Source organism: Gopherus flavomarginatus, chromosome 18 (genome assembly GCF_025201925.1).
Source record: "Gopherus flavomarginatus isolate rGopFla2 chromosome 18, rGopFla2.mat.asm, whole genome shotgun sequence".
In the NCBI taxonomy this organism is placed as follows: domain Eukaryota; kingdom Metazoa; phylum Chordata; order Testudines; family Testudinidae; genus Gopherus; species Gopherus flavomarginatus.
In genome coordinates, this window is record NC_066634.1 from 5,645,056 (window position 1) to 5,668,145 (window position 23,090).

Consider the following 23,090-nt stretch of genomic DNA (forward strand, 5'->3'; position numbering starts at 1 on the left):
CATCTGTGAAAGAGACGAGGAGCAAAGCTTAGGGGTGAAGAATGGGAGATTTTGGACCTTCTTCTCAGGCAAAAATCCCAAAAGCTCAGCAGAGGGGGCAGAACCAGTTCTTGGGGCTCCCCCACCCAGGCATGATTTTGGTATGAGAAGGAGGTGTGAAGCGGTGACCCTGGCCCAGAAAAATGGTCACTCTAGGCAAGGAAGGTGTCAGAACCCAACCCAGCGGCCTTTTGTGCTCGGAAAAGCATTTGGTCGAACCACCCCCTGCCCCACCCCATGGCTCAGCACACAGGGACCCCCTTTGTGGGGAGCTGGGGAAGAACCAGTGATTGTGTCAGCACTGGGGGCCCCTCGCCTATCCCCCTCTCAGCCTACCACTCCCACCACTTTCCGCACCAGGGAGCTCCCCCCACCCTAAGGCCAGATTGGCAGGGAAAAGCTCTGTGCCCTGTTCCCCACCCCGCTGAGCCAGCCAGTCCCTCCCATCCCCCCACCGTCCAGGGCTGGATGGGAGCTAGTGCCATCCCCACCTCCTGTGCCCCATTCCCTAATCCCTGAGCCAGGCAGACCCCTGCCCTTGGGCCAGATGGGAGCCCCCCAACCCCCCGGCTGCATACCACCCCAATGACATTTTAGCCCAGAAAAATAAAGCTTTATTAGAAATTGTCCCATAGAAAGATTCCCAGATGCTGCCGGGGGCACCGTGGCTCAGACATACAGACAGACGGGACAGAGCCCAACCCTGAGCGTGTAGCAGCAATAGGGCACCCCATGCCTGCGCCCCTCATGTGGCATAGAAGCCCTGAGGGGTGGGGGCAGCTGACATAACCCCAGTGAGGCGCTGTGTGGGGGAACTTAGTGCAAGGAGGGCAGGGAGGAAGCTCCCATAGCCTGCCCCCCATGTGGCCCTGGTGCGGGGGGGGTACAGGGAGACCCCCCACCCCAACGCTTAAGATCAGAATGGATTTCATTGGGCAGTTTCAGGGCCAGACTCCAAGCCCTAAAGCCTCAAGGGCCTGGGGATCCAATGCCCCGTGTACAGAAGGGAAACCGAGGCACAGAGCAGGGGGAGGACCTAGCAGAGCCAGAGACAGAACCCAAGGGCCCTGGGACTCTACCCTGCCCCATCTGCTTTGCATGTAAAAGGACAAAAGAGGGACGGGCTCTGAGATGCGGGTGATGCCAGGGAGGGCGGAGTCAGTACAGCCAGAGGGGAGGGGCCCTGAGAAGCGGAAGGGTCCTGAAAGGGAGGGCGGAGCTTGTAAACAATATTCCTGAAGGCAGCTGCCATCTATACTCCTGAGTGTGACAGTGGCCCCGCCCCCTTTTAAAGGCACAGAGGTGCTACGGTAGCCAGGCTTGGAGGTGGGGCCCCCCCTGCTATGAGGGAGGGCCAGGAGGTGGGACAGATAGAGTTGTGATGGGGGGATAAAGGCATGGGGGGGGGCAGTCAGGAGGGGCTGGTCTGGCAGGGTGCAGGGCAAGGTGGGGAGGGGGTTGGGCAAGGGGGCAGGGCCAGGGGTTCTGGTGAGGTGGGGGGCAGGGAACTGGAGGGGCAGCTGTCAGAGCGGGTCTCAGACTAGCCGTGAACTGTGGGCGGGGCAGCAGCTGCACAGGGAAATGGGGAAAATCCAGTAGATGAATGGGGAGAGGGGCTGTAGGGAGACAGACCAATTTCTCTCCCCCCGCCACTGAGAACACCAGGAACTTGGGTCGTGGCCTCATCCTCACCCTAGGCAGCAGGGGGTTAACTCACCCCCCAACACACACACACCCTCACCATCAGGAGCTGGAAGGATCTACCCCCCCAGGACCGGAGCTGGTATCTGGGTGTGATGGGGTGGACATGGTGACTCATAGGGCAGGCCGGACCCAGCGTCTGCACCCATCACCCTGGCCTCAGGCCTGGACCTGCCACACAATGAGGTGGCTGCGCTCCGAGCGGCGCAGACGGGGATTGGGCACCAAGAGGTCCCCAAATTGATCGTCTGTGTCGTCCCCTGCGAACGGAAAGAGAGAGAGAAAAAGTCACAGCAGCCTCAGGGGCGCCCCACAACCAGTGCAGAGCGTGACCACCTCTGGGGTTTGGAGTGGGGGCTGGGTATACGGGGACCCCTCTCCCGGCGCTGGGATGCAGCCACCTCTGGGGTGGAGCGTGGGGGCTGTTTATATGGAGACCCCTGACCTGACGGTGGGATGCAGCCTCTCCCCTGGGGTGGGGTGCTGGGATGCGGCCACCTTTGGGGTGGGGTGGGGGCTAGTTATACAGGACCCCTCACCCAGCACTGGGATGCAGCCCCTCTGGGGTGGAGCAGGAGCTGGTTATCTGGGGACCCCTTGCCCGGCACTGGGAAGTAGTCACCTCTGGGGTGAGTTGGGGGCTGGTTATACAGGGACCCCTCACCCAGCACTGGGATGCAGCCCCTCTGGGGTGGGGTGAGGCGGGGGCTGGGTATCTGGAGACCCTCGCAGAAGCGCCGTTTCCCACCCCCCACAAGGCACGTACCGATCCGGAGGTTGATATACCCCTCTCCTCCGCTCAGCACCAAAGCCGTGGGCTGCTTCTGCCCAGCTCCCTCCTCACGGCTCTCATTGCTCCCAGCCAGTGAAGGGTTAAGGCAGCCTGGGGTGGAGGAAGACAGGCTATTAACCCAGCACCCTCCTCAAGGGTGCACTCCCAGGCTGCAGCTGAGCGAGGAGAGAACCCAGGAGTCCTGGCTCCCAGCCCCCCCCCCCCACCTCCACTAGACCCACTCTCCTCCCAGAGCCAGAGAGAGAACCCAGGAGTCCTGGCCCCAAGCCCACCCTGCTCTAACCACTAGACCCCACTCCCCTCCCAGAGCTGGGGACAGAACCCAGGCATCCTGGTGGGTACCTGGGACACAGACGAAGAACCGGACGGCATCACGGTGCCCGTGGTAGGAAGCCTGGGCACTCTCCATCGCACAGTAGGGGGTGCTGGTGGGCGATGGGCCCAGCTGGGTCCCCGTGGCCGGGGGGGCCTCTGAGCGCCCTGAGAACTCTGAAGAAGGCAGGAGAGATGGGGAGAGGCAGAGATTTGGGGGTGTGGCCTGCAGAGACCCTGCCCCCAGCAGGCTAGCTGGGGACCCTATGCCCCCCGCCCTCAGTTGGGCAGGATGCTGGCCCCCTGCCCATGGGATCCCAGAGAAACACACATCCGCACACCTCTCCCCCCTTCACACCAGCAGGGCTTAGCTGGCTGTGGGATCTGACCCATGCCAAGGGGACCCCCTTGCTCCCCCCCCAGCACCCCAACTCACCAGGAGCGAAGGGCACGGTCAAGACAGTGCCACTGGCCGTGCCGATCCACAGCCGCTGGGAGAAGCAGCCCAGGGCCGAGACGTGCAGGGAGAAACCCAGAGTGTTTGGGCCTGGAGAGAAAGATGAGGGGTGATGAGACCCCACCCTGAGCCAGCCAGTCCCTGCCCTGGGGTTGGATGGGAGCCGGCGCCCCTGTCATGAACATACATCTAAGAGTAGCATAAAATCCCTCCTTTACCTGTAAAGGGTTAAGAAGCTCAAATAACCTGGTTGGTACCAGACCAAAAGGACCAATAAGGGGAGAAGATACTTCCAAATCTGCTGGGGAAGGTTTTCGTTTTGTCTCTTTGTTGTTCTCTCCAGGACAGCGAGGGACCAGGGCAGGGAAAATACATCTCCTAAAGCCAGACCTGAACTAAGCAGCTAAAATTACAAATTCTAAGTAATAGCAAGGAAATGCATTAGGTTATCTTTTGTTTTAGCTTGTGAATTTTCCCTGAGCTAAGAGGGAGGTTTATCCCTGTTTGTTTGTTTGTTTTGTTTTTTGTAACTTTAAAGTTTTGCCTAGAGGGGAATCCTCTGTGTTTTGAATCTGATTACCCTGTAAAATTACCTGATTTTACAGAGGTGCTTCTTTTACTTTTTCTTTATAATAAAGTTCTGCTTTTAAGAACTTGATTAGTTTTTAGTGTCCTAAACACCCAAGGGGCTGGGCTGTGCTCACCTTGTTTGCTCTCAAGCCTCCCCAGGAAAGGGGGTGAAGGGGCTTGGGGGGATATTTGGGGGAAACAGGAACTCCAAGTGGTCCTTTTCCTGAATCTTTGTCTAACTCACTTGGTGGTGGCAGCGATACCGTCCAAGGACAAGGAAAGGATTTGTGCCTTGGGGAAGTTTTTAACCTAAGCTGACAGAGATAAGCTTAGGGGGTCTTTCATGCGGGTCCTCACATCTGTACCCCAGAGTTCAGAGTGGGGAGGGAACCCTGACAGCCCCCTAGAGGGGAAAGGCCCCATGCCCCATTCCCCACCCCCCTGAGCCAGCCAGTCCCTGCCCTGGGGCCAGGTGGGAGCTGGCACCCCCTAGAGGGGACAGGCCCCGTGCCCCATTCCCCACCCCCCTGAGCCAGCCCATCCCCTGCTCACCAAACATGCTGTGGACAAAGGGTGTCAGGTCGATCTCCTGCAGGGGCTGGCCAGTGGCTGCATGGAAGAGGCGCAGGGTGGGGTCCAGCCGCACCGAGACCCAGACTCCATCGCCCGCCAACGCCATGTGCCTCACCTGGCTCTCAGGGCGCCCGGTCACCTCAAAGTACCGCTGGGGAGGGAAAGCAGAGCAAAGGGCTGGAGGCAGGGCTGGCAGATCCCTCTCTCCCCTGAATCGGTCCCACGAGGGTGCTCCAAATCCGTCCCCAACCTAGTCGATCCAGTCGATCTCCCAAGATCCCATTGGAACCCCCATGGCACGAGTGGACCTATGAGATCACCTGAGATGACCCCCCCAACCTCATCCAAGGGGATCCTATCAGATCCACCAAACCTCACCTGAGTTTGTCCCACACGATCTCATGGCTCCCTGAACCCCACCTGAGTCGATCTCACAAGGTCTACTGATACCACCTAGGTTGACCCCATCTGATCCCATGGATACCCTAATCTCCCCTAAGTGAATCTCATGAGGTCATCATATATATCTATTACTATCACAAGAGTCGATCTCACATGATCCTGCCAGAGTACCCCACCCCACCTGCGTGGATGCCATAAGATCTACCAGTGACACCTGAATCGATCCCACAGGACCCATGGTTCCCCAACCCCATGATTGGATCCCATGAGATCTACTTCCATCGCGTGTCAATTCCCCCAAGATCCCATAGACCCATGAGATGTACTGATATCACTCAAGTTGATCCCAGCCCCTCCCAAATGGGTCCCATGAGATCTCCATATAGATCTATTGTCATCACAGCGTTGATCCTGCCAGCGTGCCCCACCCCCACTCAAGTGGATCCCAGGTGATCCACCATTTCTAAGTGGGACCCATGAAATCACCTCTGGATTTCACATTCCCCACGATCCCTCACTCCCTTTTGAGTGGCCCCCGGACCTCCTGCTCCTCGACTTGGCTCCACCCACCCCCTGCACCTTGACTGCCCCGCCCCCGCCATCTACTGCCCCACCTTCCCCCCGGTCCCCTCCCCCAGTGGATCCTCCTGTACCTTCACTGATCCCTGGCTCCCCCACCCCCACTGTCTCACCTGGACCCTGGCGCTGCGCGGCTCCATCACATAGACCCGGTTGCGGTAGCCGACCCAGACCTGGCTCCCCACGGCCAGGGCGCAGCGGATGGACTGGCGGGGACGCCCCAGGTCCAGCAGCCGGGGGTGCTGCAGGTCCCATCGGCCGGCTGCAGGACGAAGGGGGACGAGTGAGTGGGGCAGGGGGCTGCGGGGAGCTGGGGGTCGGGGGTCTGGTATTTACCGGCGTCCCGGTGGAAGACAGCAATGGTCCCATTCCCCAGCGCAGTCACTGCGCGGCCCTGGGCGTGGCTACGAGAGAGAGAGAGAGACACACACACACACACTCAATCAGAGTGGGCGGCCAGGCCACTTACGCCAAGGGCCATGTCCCAGCATGCCCTGGGGAGGCCCAAAGTTCGGTCAAAGCCCCTAACCCAAGGCCACAGTGCCTGCGATCGCCCGACAGCCTGGCTCACAGCAATTGTGAGTGGTCACGGATCAATGCCGGCCTGACATGGGGCCGGTCGCCCCGGCCCAACGGGAACCTGGGCCGCATGGGAGGGCTCCTGATAGGCCGTGGCGGCAGCCCCTCCGCACTGGGCCCCGACAGACTTAAGGACTGGCCCCACAGGCACAGAGACAAACGTGGCGGCTGATTGCGGCCACACCTGGCTCTTAAACCACCGGCAGGATTCTGGAGGCCAAGTCCAGCTAACGCGGCTGAGGAACTAACGAGTGTCCGCTTTGAGGCCATTTCCGGGCGAGTTTCACGCCTGACGCTGACAAGCCAGGTCGCGACCGGTGATCAAGCTGGACATTTCTCAACCACGACGGATGGGCTGGGGGAGGCACTCGCTCGTGTCGGACCCACGTCTCTTGACCAACGCTCAGGGATCGTCCTGGAGTCTCCAGGAATTTCACACGAATGTTGAATTCAAGATTGTGTCACGGGATGAAACCTCGAGGACTACGGCCAACCCAACTGGGCAACCCTACTTAGGAAAGCTCTGGAGCGGGTCTCTCTCCCAATGGCAGCTGGCCAAACACAGGATGTCACCGCCTACCTGGCCACCGACCCGGCCGCGATGCTGCCAATACAAGAATGATTGGCTGACACCCCCATTGTCCCCCCCAACGCCCGGCCCCACACTCACACCACGCTGTGCACGGCGTCCTGCAGCTGCACCGTTCGCAGGCACCGGCGCCAGTCAGAAACGGCCGAGTAGATGGAAATGCTGGGGGAAGAGCATGACAGCTTGGGACAGCGCTGAGATGCAGCCCCCTCGGGGGTGGGGTGCGGGAGCTGGTTATACAGGGACCCGGTGCTGGGATGCGGCCCCTCTGGGGTGGCGTGCGGGGGCTGATTATACAGGGACCCGGTGCTGAGATGCGGCCACCTCGGGGGTGGGGTGCGGGAACTGGTTATACAGGGACCTGGCGCTAAGATGTGGCCACCTCAGGGGTGGGGGACGGGGGCTGGTTATACAGGGACTTGGCGCTGGGATGCAGCCACCTCGGGGGTGGGATGCAGGGGCTGATTATACAGGGACCCGGCGCTGAGATGCGGCCCCTCTGGGGTGGGGTGTGGGGGCTGATTATACAGGGACCCGGCGCTGAGATGCGGCCACCTTGGGGGTGGGGTGCGGGGGCTGGTTATACAGGAACCCGGCGCTGGGATGCGGCCACCTCTGGGGTAGGGTGCAAGGGCTGGTTATACAGGGACCTGGTGCTGAGATGCAGCCCCTCGGGGGTGGGGGATGGGGGCTGGTTATACAGGGACCCGGTGCTGGGATGCGGCCCCTCTGGGGTGGGGTGCAGGGGCTGGTCATACAGGGACCCGGTGCTGAGATGCGGCCACCTCGGGGGTTGGGTGCGGGAACTGGTTATACAGGGACCTGGCGCTAAGATGCAGCCACCTCAGGGGTGGGGGACGGGGGCTGGTTATACAGGGACTCGGCGCTGGGATGCAGCCACCTCGGGGTGGGATGCAGGGGCTGGTTATACAGGGACCCGGCGCTGAGATGCGGCCCCTCTGGGGTGGGGTGTGGGGGCTGGTTATACAGGGACCCGGTGCTGAGATGCAGCCCCTCTGGGGTGGGGCACGGAGGCTGGTTATACAGGGACCCGGCGCTGAGATGCAGCCACCTTGGGGGTGGGATGCGGGGGCTGGTTATACAGGAACCCGGCGCTGGGATGCGGCCACCTGTGGGGTAGGGTGCAAGGGCTGGTTATACAGGGACCTGGTGCTGAGATGCAGCCCCTCTTGGGTAGGGTGCGGGGGCTGGTTATACAGGGACCCGGTGCTGGCATGCGACCACCTCTGGGGTGGGGTGCGGGGGCTGGTTATACAGGGACCTGGTGCTGGGATGCAGTCCTCTTGGGTAGGGTGCGGGGACTGGTTATACAGGGACCCAGTGCTGGGATGTGACCACCTCTGGGATGGGGTGCGGGGGCTGGTTATACAGGGGTGTCTCCGTACCTGCCCTCCTGGGTGCCCAGCCAGACAGTGTCCATGGTGCCAATGGCATCACTGTCCGTGTCCGGGGTCCCCGCCTCCTCCTCTGGCTCTAGGGGGTCAGGGGCCAAGGGGTCTTCCAGGATCTCGGGTTCCAGCTTTGTGCTCTCGGCACTGGGTGGCCGGTGACCTGGCAGGGATAACCCGGTCCGTGAGATGGAGGCTAGGGCCGTATATAGCCTGTATGGTCCACACAGCCTCTGGGGTGCCGCAGAGCATCCTTCTCCCAGGCCGTACAGCCCCCTCCATCCATCCCAGTCCATACAGCCCCCATCCTGGTCCATACAGCCCTCTCCATCCACCCCAGTCCATACAGTCCCCTCCATCCACCTGTCCATACAGCTCCCATCCTGGAACATACAGCCCCCTCCATCCACCCCAGTCCATACAATCCCCACCCCGGTCCATACAGCCCCCTCCATCTGCCCCAGTCCATATAGCCCCCTCCATCCACCCGTCCATACAGCTCCCATCCTGGTCCGTACAGTCCCCACCCGGTCCATACAGCCTCTCCATCCACCCCAGTCCATACACCACCCTCCATCTGCCCCAGTCCATACAGTCCTTGCCCCAGTCCACACAGCACCCTCCATCTACCCCAGTCCATACAGCCCCCTCCATCCACCCCAGTCCATACAGTCCCCACCCCGGTCCAAACACCACCCTCCACCTGCCCCAGTCCATACAGCCCCCTCCATCCACCCGTCCATACAGCTCCCATCCTGGTCCATACAGCCCCCTCCATCCACCCCAGTCCATACAGCCCCAATCCCGTTCCATACAGCCCTCTCCATCTGCCCTGGTCCATACAGCCCCCTCCACCCATAGCAGTCCATACAGCTGAACCCCACCCCTGCGCAGCCCTGTGCCCCACACTCACCAGGCAGCCAGGCGGCACACAGCACATGGGCGTTGGGCAGCACAAACTGTGCCAGGACAAGGTTGGCGCGGGCAGCGTCCATCACCGTGACCTCGCTGGCCGAGTGTGTCCCAGAGCAGACCCACAGCAGGCTGGGGGGGGCAGGCCAGGGCGGCCCCTGCGGGAGACACACAGACGCTCACACCCCACGAGGCTGGCTGAGGAACCCAAAAGCCAGGCACCCATTGGGAGGGAGACACCCCCCTACCCGCACCGTCCCCTCCCTCCAGGGGGTGGGGTTTAACACTGATTGGCAGGGGCTCCCCAAGGCCTGATCAGCCCCACTGAGGGTCCCCAAAGTATGGCATTAACTTGAGGGGCAAGGTCTCCCCAAAAGTTTGGGGGCTGCCTAGATTGAGAAAAAGGGTGCCAGGGTGCCCCCTAAAATAGGCCCCCCATCCCTGCTCCACCCTCAGAGAACAGTGGGGGTTCAGGGAGTCTCCTCTACTTGTGGGGGGAGACCATCCCAAAGCAGAGGGGCAGGGAGAGTCACCAAACAGGGTTGCCATGGAGGGGGCAAGTGCCCCACATGCCACCGTCCCAACCAGGGAGACGTGGGGTCTCTCCCACACGGGGGGCAGGGAAGGGGCCGCGGCAGAGATGGGAGAGGTCGCGCTTCTGATACTAACCGAGTCGCCGCCGTCCGTCCTAGGCACCCCCATCCCGACAGCACACCACAGCTGGGAGGGAGGGAGAGAGGGGGGATGAGACGCTGGGCCCAGCCCCCTGCTGGCCCCCCCAAACGCTGAGACACAGCCCCTCTGGGGTGGGGTGCAGGGGCTGGTTATACAGGGACCACTCGCCCAGTGCTGAAATGCAGCCACCTCTGGGGTGGGGTGCGGGGGACGGTTATTCTGGTGTTTCGATACCTGTAGAAGCCCCTAGTACCGGCTTGGTGCAACAGGATCAGCCCTGACGGCCAGGGGAGAGCAACCCCCGCCGAGACCCCGCCCCACTCCCCGCAGCCCAGCACCCCCTGCCGAGACCCCGCCCCACTGCCCGCAGCCCAGCACCCCCCGCCGAGAGCCCGCCCCACTCCCCGCAGCCCAGCACCCCCCGCCGAGACCCCGCCCCACTGCCCGCAGCCCAGCACCTCCCGCCGAGACCCCGCCCCACTGCCCACAGCCCAGCACCCCCTGCCGAGCCCCCGCCCCACTCCCCGCAGCCCAGCTCCCCCCGCCGAGATCCCGCTCCACTCCCTGCCGAATCCCCACCCACTCCCCGCAGCCCAGCGGCCCCCGCTGAGCCCCCCGCCCCGCTCCCTGCGGCCCTGCGCCCCCCAAGCCCCCGTTGCACTCCCTGCAGCCCAGCACCCTCTGCTGAGCCCCCCACCCCGCTCCCTGCAGCCCAGCACCCCCCTCTGAGCCCCCCACCACACCCGCCACCCAGCCCCCCCTGCCCTCTCACCTCACCTTGGTGCTGGGATCTTTCTGGTCCAGCAGCCGCAGCTGTGCCAGCATGGGCAGATCCTGGCCCTCAGCCTGCTCCGCCCGAACCTGCAACGAGAGACACCTGGGCACCGCCGTGGGGGCAGGCGGGGACCCCCCCAACCTCATCCCGACCCAGCCTTGGGGACTTAAAGGGACGGTGCGTCCCAATCACTGCCCCCCCTCCACCCCCGCCCCTCCTGCTCCTGGTGCCCTGGGGAGCAATTACCTGGGGGATGGCCGGGGGGCTCCATCCGTGAACCGGGGCGCGGCCGTGCTGCTTCCAGATGTGGGAGCGGATCCGGCGGTAAAGGTCCCGCTTCTGCTGCTGGGGGGAGAGATTGGGGGGCTCCCGCGTGCTGGGGACAGAGACACACACAGACACTAGGGGGCAGCACCACCCTCCACCCCCCCATCCCGGCCCCATCTCCCTCGCTTGGCGCTAGGGGGTGCCACCCTCTGTCCCCATCTCCCCCACCTGGCGCTGGGGAGTGCTGCCCTACGCTCCCCCTCCCTCCATCCTAGCCCCATCTCCCCCGCCTGGCGCTAGGGGGCACTGCCCTCCGCCACCCTCCCCCCATCCCGGCCCCATCTCCCCAGCTTGGCGCTAGGGGGCACTGCCCTCCGCCACCCTCCCCCTATCCCGGCCCCATCTCCCCAGCCTGGCGCTAGGGGGCACTGCCCTCTGCCACCCTCCCCCCATCCCGGCCCCATCTCCCCAGCCTGGCGCTAGGGGGCACTGCCCTCCGCCACCCTCCCCGCATCCCGGCCCCATCTCCCCAGCCTGGCGCTAGGGGGCACTGCCCTCCGCCACCCTCCCCGCATCCCGGCCCCATCTCCCCCGCCCGGTGCTATGGGGCACCGCGCATCCCCCTGCCCATCCCCATCTCCCCAGCTTGGCACTAGGGGGCGCTGCCCTCCGTCCCCCTCCCCCCGTCCGGCGTTCAGGGCCATCCATCCATACTCACTCTGTGGGGGAGGCAGGGCGGGGCAGGTACCTCACAGCAGGGGGTGCCCTACCCCCATTGCCCCGGTGCTCAGACACTGGGGGCGACGCCGGGACCCGCTCAGGGGAGTCGCTGGCGCTGAAGAGCCGGTCGAAGCTGCGCAGAGAAAACAAGCAGCTCAGAGACCCCACGAAGAATGCGGCCCCCACCCGGCCTCTCCCAGCGGGGGGCAATGTTTCGGGGGAGGGGGGGCTGGCTGGCGGGAGTCATCGTGGACGTACAATTTCCAGAAGGACGATTTCTTCATCTGAGCCGCCTGGACCTCCCGAGATGCTCTGAAGGGAGGAAACAAAGTCATGTGTCAGGGGCTGGGGGGACACTGCCCCCCCCCCAGCCTGACATGAGGGGCTTACACAGGAGTTTAAATAAGGATCCCCCATATACCCAGCCCCAGCCCCACCCCAGCAGAGGGCCCGTCTGTCAGCGTCTCTCACCGGAGCATCTCCGTGCGTCTCACGGCCTCCTGCAGCTCCATCAGCCGCTCCTTGTAAAGGTTGCGCTCGGTCAGCACCCGCGCCATCTCCGCCCGCGTGAACCGCTTCCGCTGCGAGGTCTGGGCCTCCACCTGCCGCAGGAGAGGGGACGGGATGAGGGAGTCACTGATAACCCCCAGACCCCCACCCGCAGCTACCCTCCCAGAGCTGGGGAGAGAACCCAGGAGTCCTGGTTCCCAGCTCTCCCCTCTAACCACTAGACCCCACTCCCCTCCCAGAGCTGGGGAGAGAACCCAGGAGTCCTGGTTCCCAGCTCTCCCCTCTAACCACTAGACCCCACTCCCCTCCCAGAGCTGGGGAGAGAACCCAGGAGTCCTGGTTCCCAGCTCTCCCCTCTAACCACTAGACCCCACTTCCCTCCCAGAGCCGGGGAGAGAACCCAGGAGTCCTGGTTCCCTCCTCTCCCCTCTAACCACTAGGCCCCACTCCCCTCCATCTGGTACCTCAGCATCGTCACTGTTTTGCTTCTTGATTTCCTCCAGCTCCTGCTGAATCCTAAAATGAGGGAAAAGAACAATTCTGCTGACAGAGCTGAGAGAGGGGAGCCCGGGGCTGCAGGTCGGGAGCAAGGGGCACTGGCAGAGCTGGGGGGTGGGGAGCCCAGGGCCGATATTGTCATATCCTGGGTTGGGGGGAGGGTTAAGATTATTTTAGAGCCCCTGAACCGGCTTTGGCCAATGGGACAAGATCTGAGGTGCTCCTAATGTGGTCTCCAAAACCCACCCACATCCATCACTCCCTCTAATGGGGCTCAGACCCCCCCCCGTCCTGGGTTAGGAGGGGTCAGACCCTGGTGTGTAGCCCCCCTAGCTGGATGTTGGGGGGCTCGGACAAGAGGGGGCCTCAATCCAGGTTGGGTTGGGGGTCCTACGCCTGCAGACTCCGGGGCACAGGGGGCTATGTAGGAAGGCAGAGTCCTTGGGGGGGCCCCTGTGACACCCTGTACCTCACAATGTCACCCTGCACCCGCATATTCAGCAGCTCGCTGCGTGTGTCACTGAATTACGTCGGGAGTCTTGAAGACGCCCAGACCTGGTTCGCTGGCGACAAAGGACAGATCTGGCCAGCCACACGCTGATGGCCCATGATCCGCTCTCCTCCCGGCCCCCGTCCCATCGCATCATAGTCTGCACCAGGACCTCCCGCGCCCACGGGGACGGGCGGGGCAGCCAAGAGGCTGCAGGGCAAATCCGGACCCCCAGACGCCTTAGCGCCGACCCCAAAAGCTTTTGCTTTACTTTCTATAATGACCGTGGGCAGCGGGCGTAATAGGCCAGAGGAGGCCACGCCTCCCCTAAGCCAGGCTGTGACCTCGCCCACTCTGCCCTGAGGCCCCGCCCACTCTGTCCCGAGGCCCCGCCCTCGCTTTCCAGGACTGTCCCTATAAAATCAGGACATCTGGTCACCCTAGCTCAGGCTGGACCGGGGAGGCCAGCGGCCCAGGGCTCAGGGGAGCTGGGGTGACCAGGCCAGTACTCGGGACGGTTCTGCTGGTGGAGCCGGGGGGGGCTCAGGGCTCCGGTGGGCGAGGGAGGGCAGAAGGGACAGGGGCAGGGCCTCGGGCAGAAGGGGTGGGGCTAGGGACTAGCCTCCCCAAATGGGGGTTCACGCCCCACCCATGATAACGATAATTATTATGGTTTTATTATTTTCTCCGGGGTCTGGATTTTGACCAAGAAATTTGGCACCTTGACTAAAAAACAATCAACTCCCCCTGGCCTGGGGTCCGTGACATCAGCCCAGGGCCTCTCTCCTGCCCCACCTGCCCTGAAGGCAACAAGGGGGGGGCAAGGGGGGTTCAGCCTGGGCACGGAAAACCGAGAACTGCTCGGGCCAGAAAAGCCATTTGACCCAACTCTTGCACGGCCTGGTAACATTTCGACTGCGGTTTTATCTCTTATCTGTTACACACCCGACTCTCAGCCCGGCGCCCCCCACTCGTACCCCCTCCGATCCAGCCGCTTGCAGTACATAAGCTTGTTTTAGGGTTTTATCCTCCGCGGGGAGTTTGTCAGCAGTGCCGGGGGAATCGGTTCGGCTCACCCCGGCTGGCGCAAGGGTGCTTTCCTTGGACAAAGAGGTGAACAGATGGATGAGCTGGCACCGAGCAGCGGGAGATGGGACGTTTCTGGGCTGCACGGCCGGGCGGACTCTGTATGTGGCTCGTGAGTGGCTTCGCTGGGTGTGTCTCCGCGCGCCGGTGGCTGGGTGATCTCGGAGCCAGGCGGGGTCGCCTGCTTGGCATGGCACGGAGAGAGCCAGCCAGGGGGCACCCCAGGGTGCATGTGTCCCCCCACCCCTCTGCCCCTGCCCCAGTCTCACCTGCTCAGATCCTGCTCGGTCTCACGCAGACGCCCCTGGCAGCAGCTCAGGGCCTCAGTGGCCCCGTTCCGCTCCTCCCGCAGTGACTCCCGCTCACCCATCAGCTCCTCCACCCGGGCAATGAGGTGGCGGCGCGCAGTGTCCAGCACCAGCCTGCGGGGGGCGACAGTGAAATCTGCCCAGCACTGTCCGCTCTCTTTCCCCTCTAGGGGGCACCAGCTCCTGTCTAACCCCAGGGCGGGGACTGGTTGGCTCAGGGGGGTGGGGAATGGGACATGGGGACTTTCCCGTCTAGGGGGTGCCGGCTCCATCCAGCCCAGGGCAGGGACTGGCTGGCTCAGCAGGGCAGGGAATGGGTCACATGGCCATTCCCCTCCAGGGGGCGCTGGCTCCCATGCGGCCCCAGGGCAGGTACTGGCTGGCTCAGGGCAGGTGGAGAATGGGGCACGGAGACTTTCCCCTCGCCCGCGAATCAAGTTTGCTGGGTCTCCACTCAGATCTCCAGGGATGGGGCTTTCCTCTGGATCCCCCCATGGTAGGCGCAGGGCGGAGGGGACTCTAACAGGGCCGGGGTGCTGTGGTTCGGGCAGGGCCGGCTCTCCTGTTTTCGGCGCCCCCAGCAGTGCGCCAAATTGCAGCGGCCGACAGCGGGGGGAGTCCTGGTGCCGATAGGGCGGCACGCGCGTTTTCTCGGCCGCGGCTTCTATGTTCAGCTGTCCGCGGCGGGGAAAGCTTCTGTCTTCTGGCTGAAGACAGAAGCTGCTGACGAATTGCCACTGCCACGGAAATGCACGTGCCACCCTAACGGTACACGGACTGCCCCCACCGTCCGCCGCGGCAATTCGGCACGCTGCTTGGGGGCTGAAACACAGGGACTGCCGCCCCTTGCAGATTGTCGCCCCAAGCACCTGCTTGGAATGCTGGTGCCTGGAGCCGGCCCTGGGTTCGGGGGGACCCTTACCTGGTATCCCGGAGCTCTGCATTCTCCATCATCAGGGTCTGCACAGCATCACCTGCAGACAGGGTGTGACGAAGCGGAAATGTTCATAATGTTTTCTTTGAATACTGTGTGGGTGCCTCAGTTTCCCCTATGTCGTTCTTAAGTATCTAGGTGATGGGCGAAGGGAGTGTGATTGTTGCAGAGCCCTAGAGGGCAGATGTGATGCTGGCTGGACAGAAACTGGCCGACACTCTGTCTCCTGGCAACTAATGACCTGGGTCCCTCCTCTGCAAAGATGCCAACTGAAGGTGTTGGAGAACAAAGAGATCAGGTGACCTCCTGGCCCGGGAAAGGGACAAAGCCCAGAGGAGACGGGGCTGGAGAGTTTCAGTTTGGGGTTGGCTGGGGACAAGGAGTGAAGTGCAGACGTGGGGGTCTGGCTCACTGACCCCCAGAATGGACCCGGATGAGGGGTCCTGTTCTCTGTACCTACAAGCTCTGGTTTAGACCCTGTTCCTGTCATCAAATAAACCTCTGTTTTACTGGCTGGCTGAGAGTCACGTCTGACTGCGAAGTGGGGGTGCAGGACCCTGTGGCTGCTCTAGGACCCCGCTGGGGCAGGCTCGCTGTGGGAAGCGCACGGAGGGGCAGAGGATGCTGAATGCTCCAAGGTCAGACCCAGGAGGTGATGCCGTGTGAGCTTCTTGCCCTGGAGACAGTCTGCTCCAAGGGAGAGGAGACTTCACCAGAGTCCTGCCTGGCTTCGTAGGGAGCGGTTCCAGAGCATCGACCAGGGACTCCGTGATATAGGGGGAGTCAATGTGGGCCAGCAGGTTTGACCAGCCCAAACCCCCAGGCCCCAGGGCCCATCGCCTCCTTTTGCCCTGCCACACGGTGGGGCCCACGGCCTGGGGCTGGGGGGCATGTGGGGGGGGCAGATCCCAGCCTGGGGGTTGGGGGGCAGTACTCAGGGGTGGGGCAGGACCTTATGCCCAGCTGGGCAGGAAGCAGGTGAGAGAGACCAGTGGTGTGGGGGCGGGGTGGGCACCAGGCCCGGGGCTGGCTCAGACAGGGAGGTGTTAAGCTTACCCTGCAGATCAGCCCCCTCGTCCACATCCCCCAGCAGCTCGAGGCTCAGGCCCGACACCTCGGCGAACAGCGACTCCATGTTGCGTTGTGGGGTTGGGGGGCTGCGGGGCAGAGACACCCCCAGTCAGAGCTTGGACCCCCCCCTCAGATCCTCCCCCGCAGTGGAGACAGTGCGCTGGGGGCTGGACGGATGAGAACCAGAACATGGCAAGGGGAGGATATTTCCCACAGCCTGTGCCTCGGTTTACCTGCCCGGCTGGGAGGTACGTCCGCGCTGGGGCTGGGGGGCTGGCTATGGGCTGTAAGAGCCGGCCACGCCAAGCCTGGAATCAGACGCTGCTCATGCCAGATCTCAACTCACAAACCCTCCAGACCTGCCGCAGGCTGGACCTTCCCCCTCTACACCGCAGCCCCATGGCTCGGTGCCCCGCGAGCCCAATCCAGCCGCCTCCTGCGCTGGGGGTGGGGCAGGAGAGGGACAGACGGGCACCAGACGGGAGCCATGGGGCAGTGGCTGGCACTGGAAAGGGGTCGCGGCTGGAACGGGGGTGTCATTGCGGGTGTACAGGATGTTCTGGGAATCGGGGGCTCCCCCGGTGTCGGGCTCACAGAGAAACAGGGATGGGGGGGCAGTTTCAGGCCCCTCCCCGCCCCCCCAGGGCACAGCAGCCTCCTTACCTGGCTGGCAGATCTGGAGTGGGGTCCAGCTCCGGGGTGGAGCTCAAGATCTCAGCCAACTCCTGGCACCTCTGCGGGGAGCCTAGAAACAGACACGAGTTGAAACCGCTGGCTCCCCAATCTGCCAGCTACCCTGACCCCTCGAGACAGCCAGCCCCCCTCCCCATGCCTCCTAGAGGGGAAAGGCTCCATTCCTCGCCCTTACTCCCGAGCCAGCGAGTCCCCCTCAGGGCCCCATTTCCCGCCCCACTGAGCCAGCCAGTCCCCGCCTGGGGCTGGATGGGAGCCAGCACCCCCTAGAGGGGAGAGGCCCCTTGTCCCACATCCACACGCTTCATACCGTCTCTGGCGGGCAGGGGCAGCTCCTGAGCCAGCGGGTGGCTGTTCCTGGTGGGCCCCTCCCCATCCTGCTGGGGTTCGGGGGTCCCCTCCATTGGGGCTGGGTCCGGAGCCTCTGCAGAGCCCTGCGCCCCCCAAAACAGACACAGATGGGGTGAGGGGCGGCCCGAGTCAGGGAACAGGGACTTTGACCCACTGGATATTGGGGTGCCCCCCTCCGCCTGCCTGGAGCCAGGTCACCCGTCGGTGAAAGGTACCAAGCCATCAGCCCCCCATGAACAATGAGGGAGCCCCGCCCCCCTCTGCCAATGTACTCCCCAGGGGAACCCCCTAATCCAGGGCAACCTATCCTGCCCCCACAAATGTACCCCCCAGGGGAATCTCCCCCATAGCCCCCTTCTCTGAATACCTCCAAGCTCCCCTGCCCCATAGACACCCCCTTGGGGGGGTAGAGGGGTCAGCCCAGCGGCCCATCTCGCCCTCAGCAAACTCACTGCACAAATGCGGGGGACCCACCTTGGAGGGCTCGGAGCAGCCGGGGTCCGAGGTGCTGGGGAGAAACAGGGGAGGCCAGTGGGGGGCTGACGCCACACTGGGTGGGGGGAGTCAAAGGTCAGACATTCGTCATGGTGCCCCTCTACTCCCTGCCCGAGCCCCCTCCCTGTGGGTCGAGCTGCCCCCCTCCCAGGTGCCCCTCCGAGCTTCCCACACAGCCTGGTACCCTCCACCAAGCTTCCCCAGCTTCCCAGTGCCCCCCAAGTCCCCTCCCCTGCTCCCCATCACATGACGCTCCCTGCTTTCCCAGCAGGGCACTCCCCCCAGACCCCTCCTGGCTCTCTGTGACCCCCTGCTGAGCCCCCACACACACACAGTGCCCCCCCCCGTGGCTCATACCCGCTAGGCCAGGGGGTCGGTGGGGCAGGGGGTGGCACCGTCAGGGCCTTCAGCTCCTTGTAGCGCTGAACCATCTGCCAACGAGAAGGTGGGGGGGGCTAGTGCCCCTCGTGGACAACACGCTCGGCCCCCACCCCAGAGACCCTAACGTGACCCAGTCCCGCAGGGCGTCTTCCAGCCACAAGGGGGCACCAGGAGGGACAGTGAAAGGGGCGACTGGAAGGGGCAGGTGTAGGGAAGCTGGGGAGGGCACAGCCAATGGGGGTCCATGGGGGGCAGGGCTAGCATGGGGGAGCTAGGGGGCAGCCAAGGGTGGGCCATGGGGCGTGGCGCCAGTAGGGGTCATGGGGGATGGGGTCAGGAGGGGGCCGCTGCAGGGATTGTGGGGTGGGGCCAGCAGGGGGTGGCCGGGGGGTGGGTGGGAACAGCAGGGGGTAGCTACGGGGGCCATGAGGGGGAGTCTCACCTTGCTGTGAGTCTGGCCTAGGGCTGACAGCTCCTTGAGCAAGGCGGCTTTCTGCTCCTCCAGGCTGGCCACTGCCGGGGGGAAAGAAGCGAGTAACCCCCCCATCCTGAGTCTGCAGGGAGCCAGACCCCATCACTGCCCGCCCCAGCCGGCCCCCATTCTGCCACCAATCCTCTCAAAGTAAGTGGGTGGGGCCAGTGAGGGGGCAGGGCCTCCCCCCCCCCACGACACAGCCCACACCCACCCACCCCCCGGTCTAGGGGAGCCGGAAAAACCCGTCGGGGAGACGCCTGGGCCAGGCCAGGGCTACGCCAGGAGCGTGGGCAGGGCCCAACCTGCTGCTGTTTGATCTCGTCTGGTCTCAGTTACTGAGGCTGCTTTGTTATCGTAGGGTCTCCGGGGATCCTGCTTTGTTATTGTAGGGTCTCCAGGTCGATGCTTGGGGCCCTACCAAGTTCACACCCGTGAAAAACACAAAATCTGGTCTCCCCACTGTGAAATCTGGTCTTTCGTGTGCTTTAACCCTGTATTATACAGATTTCACGGGGGAGACCAGCATTTCTCAAACTGGGGGCTCTTACCCAAAAGGGAGTTGTGGGGGGGGGGGTCACAAGGTTACTATAGGGGGGTTGCAGTTACTTCTGCGCTGCCTTCAGAGCGGGGCGGCTGGGGAGCCGCGGCTGGTGACCAGGGAGCCGTGGTTGTTGGCCGGGCACCCAGCTCTGAAGGCTGCACCCCGCCAGCAGCAGCGCAGAAGTCAGGGTGTCAATACCGTGACCCCCCTACAATCACCTTGCGACTCTCCCCCCTCCCAACTCCCTTTTGGGTCAGGGCCCTACAATGACACCAGGGTGGTATTTCAGATTTAAACAGCTGAACTCATGACATTTATGATTTTTAAAATCCTGTGACCGTGAAATTAACCAAAATGGACCATGAATTTGGTAGGGCCCTAACAGTGCTGCGACACTAGTGGAGGCGGGGGGGGGACCCTTTTTTTTCCTCTCCTCAGACTCCCCCCACTGTTTACCCCACAGCCCCTTGGATGACCCCCAGTCCTGGCACCCCCCAGCACCTCCCGCCCGCTCTCTGGCGCTCACATTGGTCCGCGTAGCTCCGGGCCTTCTCCTCCAGCCGCCGGCTCTGCCCGTCCAGCCGGCTCAGCGCCGCCTTGTGCCCCTTGCGCTCTTGCTCCACCGCGTCCTCCAGCTCCATGTAGCGCTGCGGAGAAGAGGCCATTGGCAGCGAACCCAGGAGTTCGGGCAGCAGGCCCAACCCCAGGCACAGGGGGCTGTGGGTCTGGATCAGGGGGGCACCGCGCTGGGGGGCTGTGGGTTGAGACTGAGGGGCACCGTGCGGGGGACGGGGTGAGGGGCTGCGGGTTGGGATTGGGGGAAGCACACAGGGGGCTCTGGGTCAGGATTGGGGGGCACGTGCAGGAGACGGGGTAGGGGGGCTGCGGGTCGGGGTTGAGGGGCGCCACATGGGGGGCTGCAGGTTGGGACTGGGGGACACTGGGCAGGGGATGGTCTGGGTGCTGTGGGTCCGGCTCAGGGGGGACCTCACCTCCTCAGCTCTCTTGCGCCCGGACCGCTCCCGCTCGTACTGGCCCAGGAGCCCGAGCCGGTCGTCCCGCAGCAGCTCCAGCGCCTCATCCCGCTCCTGGATCTGCCCCCCGGCTTGCTCCAAAGCCTCCAGCACTGAGACCAGCTGGGGCAGCAGCCCGGCCACTGCCCCCCGCCCGTAGGCCCCCACTAGCCGTTCCAGCTCTCCATAGAGCCCTGCAGCCAGCCCCAAAACCATCTCCTCACCGAGCGCAGGGGTGGCCGACTCCCCTTCCTCCCCGAAAACCTCCTCCATGCCCTGCTCCCCTCCCCTGGAGCCCCCTTTCCCTGTCCTCCAAAGGCAGCTTGCCCCCTTGCAGCCCAATCAGGGGATCCAGGCACCTCCCCTCTAGCTCTGATGCCCCGTTTCCCAGGTTCTTAACGCCCCCCCTGCTGCCCCCAGAAGGGGGCCAAAGCCAGAGGTGGGGCACCTGGGGGTGTGACGGGAGTCCTGGGGCAGGGGAAGGGGGGGGACTGGAATTGTGCCCAAGGGGGAAGTCCTGGGGAATAGGCAGTATCCAGGGGGAAGTTTTAAAAAAGTTTTCACCCCCCCCAAAACTGGGTTATTTTGGAGGGCCAACGTTTAAAAAAATCAAGGATTTAAAATAAATGCGGGGCAGCAAGGGCGGGGGATCAGGGTCAGTTAATCGGATTGCGGGAGTCATGAGAATAAAAGTCACCCACCAGGGCTGTTTGAGGGGGCTCAATAGGGGGCAGAATTCCTCTGATTTTCAGAGGTCTGGGGGTGGGGGAGTCAGGGTGTGTGTGTGGGGGGGTCCCAACTGGATTTCTGAGTGGGAGGGTGATGGGGGGGCATAGCCCCTCCCTCCTGCTCCCCACACTTCCCCTTTCGATTCCCAATGTTGAACTCCCCCTCCGGACTGGACGAGGGGGGGAGGGACACCCCCACTTTATAAACTCAGGAACTCCTCCACGTGGCAACCTCACCCCCAAAACACGGAAGTTTCCACCTCGGAGATCAGAAGGGGAGAAAAGCTTTTTGTCATCCCCCCCTACCCGGGAAATGGGGGGTGAATCTGAGGTGTGGGGGGGTAGATCCCAGCCGGGGAGGTAGACCTGAGAGACAGGGGGTCCCCCCACACTTTCCTCTGCCCGCAGCTCCCCCCTCCCCTCAAATCCCGGGGGCTAAAGCAGATGGGGGGGTCGCATCCCAACACAGGGAAAGGTTTAGGGTCAAGGATTCCTGCCCCCCCCCCACCAAGCCCCTCCCCCCTGGCGGCACTGCCCCCCCAGCACCGGGCTCTGTCCGTCGGTCTGTCCAGGCGCCCCCTGACCCACGTGGGGGAGCTGCCAACTAGCCGGCTCCAGCTGGTCTCAGGGTTCTAAACCCGCCCCCGCCGACGCTGGGGGGTGAGGGGGCGGGGCTGAAAGGGCAACGGGCGTTCGGAGTGGCCAATGGGGATTGCAGGAAGCGCCCCGGGAGGCCAATGAGGGGGGGACTAGCTCGGAGGTGGGGGGGGGAAATGAACCTTGGATCATATGATGCGGGGATCACATGACCTTGCGGCTGGGACAAGTGGAGCGGCCGGGAGAAGTTGGGCTGGGTTGCTGGAAGGTCGGCCGGGGGGATGGGCAGGTGTAGGGGGAGGAAAGCTCCGGGGGGGATGGGCAGATGGGGAGGCTCTGGGGGGGATGGGCAGGTGGGGCGGATGTGGAGGAAGGAAGCTCTGGGGGATGGGCAGGGTGCATTTGGGGGAGCTCCGGGGGGATGGGTGGGGCAGGTGGGGAGGCTCTGGGGGAAGGGAGCAGGTGGAGGAGCTCTGGGGGAATGGGCAGGGGCCGGTGGGGGGGAACTCTGGGGGGATGGGCAGGTGGAGAGGCTCTGGGGGAAGGGAGCAGGTGGAGGAGCTCTGGGGGGATGGGCAGATGGGGGGAACTCTGGGGGATGGACAGGGGGCAGGTGGGGATGCTCTGGGAGGATGGGCAGGTGGGGTTGTGGTTTTTCTCCCTGACTCCTAATGGACCCCAGTGGACCCCTCCCAGGCTCAGAGCCGGATCCGATCCTCCCGCCTACAGTTCTGCAGACTTTCCAGCCCAGCTCTGAATTTCCTAGCTGCCCCCTGGCTCTGCAGTGGGTCAGAACTTCCCATCTGGATCCCTGTGTCTGTTCCGGGCCAGCCCAAACCTTCCCTGGCTGAAGCCCCCGTGGCTCCGGCAACACCTGATCCCTCCCTACTTACCAGGTTGGAACCAGACCCCAGGTCCAAAGACCCATTAGCCTGGCTATAGACCTGGGGGACAGGTCCCTAGGGCTGGGGGACAGGAATCTGTGTGTGGGGCTGCCCCACCACCAGCCCCCTCCCATGAAGATCCAAGCACCCCCCCCCCAAATGAAAACACTGGCATTCCTTGTTCATCCGTTTAGGTTTTTATTTCAAAACGGCATTTCTTTTCCACGTTCTTTTTCTTTTTAAAGCCTTTTGAAAAAGGAGTAAATCTATGGCTCAATAAATAAAATGAACGTGACCCAAGTAATAATAATTAGCAAAACAACCTGATCTTGGCATAGATAATAAATTAAATAATTTAAAACAGCGTTGTCCAATGGATTTATAAATACTGAGGGGGGGGAGTGACCCAAAGCGAGGGCATAAATACAGAGATAGGGGGGTAGTTATATGGAAATACAGCCCAGCTGTGGGATCTGGGATGGTAGGGGGTAAAATACCCCTAGGGGAACTTTGTGTCTGAGCAGCGCCCTGTGCGATGGGGCCTTGATCTCGGCGACTCTGTGTCTGGGCAGCGCCTGGCCTGACATGGCCCCGATCTCTGTCGGCTCAACTGCTGATATAATACACGTCACACAGACTTGTCTGCCCAGGGAACCTGGGATCAGCCATAAGAATGATGTGGA

General features: G+C 63.2%; 1 protein-coding gene across 2 annotated transcripts; it reads right to left on the minus strand.

The window, feature by feature from the left end:
* Nucleotides 1–630: 630 nt before the first annotated feature.
* LOC127036504 (C-Jun-amino-terminal kinase-interacting protein 4-like) lies at nucleotides 631–21,448 on the minus strand. Of its 2 annotated transcripts, XM_050927443.1 has the most exons (27): nucleotides 20,178–21,448; nucleotides 19,712–19,832; nucleotides 18,612–18,682; nucleotides 18,146–18,219; nucleotides 17,768–17,843; nucleotides 17,253–17,376; nucleotides 16,913–16,994; nucleotides 16,235–16,335; nucleotides 15,167–15,218; nucleotides 14,206–14,358; nucleotides 12,327–12,378; nucleotides 11,824–11,954; nucleotides 11,611–11,664; nucleotides 11,351–11,485; nucleotides 10,612–10,741; nucleotides 10,368–10,451; nucleotides 9,585–9,635; nucleotides 8,917–9,073; nucleotides 8,001–8,166; nucleotides 6,676–6,756; nucleotides 5,763–5,830; nucleotides 5,540–5,688; nucleotides 4,425–4,596; nucleotides 3,282–3,392; nucleotides 2,876–3,022; nucleotides 2,507–2,623; nucleotides 631–2,000 (listed from the first exon to the last, which is right to left on the minus strand). In XM_050927443.1, exons 1-27 carry the CDS (start codon nucleotides 20,469–20,471, stop codon nucleotides 1,900–1,902), a joined length of 3,054 nt encoding a protein of 1,017 aa, XP_050783400.1. In that variant the 5' UTR covers nucleotides 20,472–21,448; the 3' UTR covers nucleotides 631–1,899. The 2 variants fall into 2 exon arrangements, with proteins under 2 accessions (XP_050783400.1, XP_050783401.1); XM_050927444.1 differs by lacking the exon at nucleotides 9,585–9,635.
* Between the last annotated feature and the right edge of the window lie 1,642 nt (nucleotides 21,449–23,090).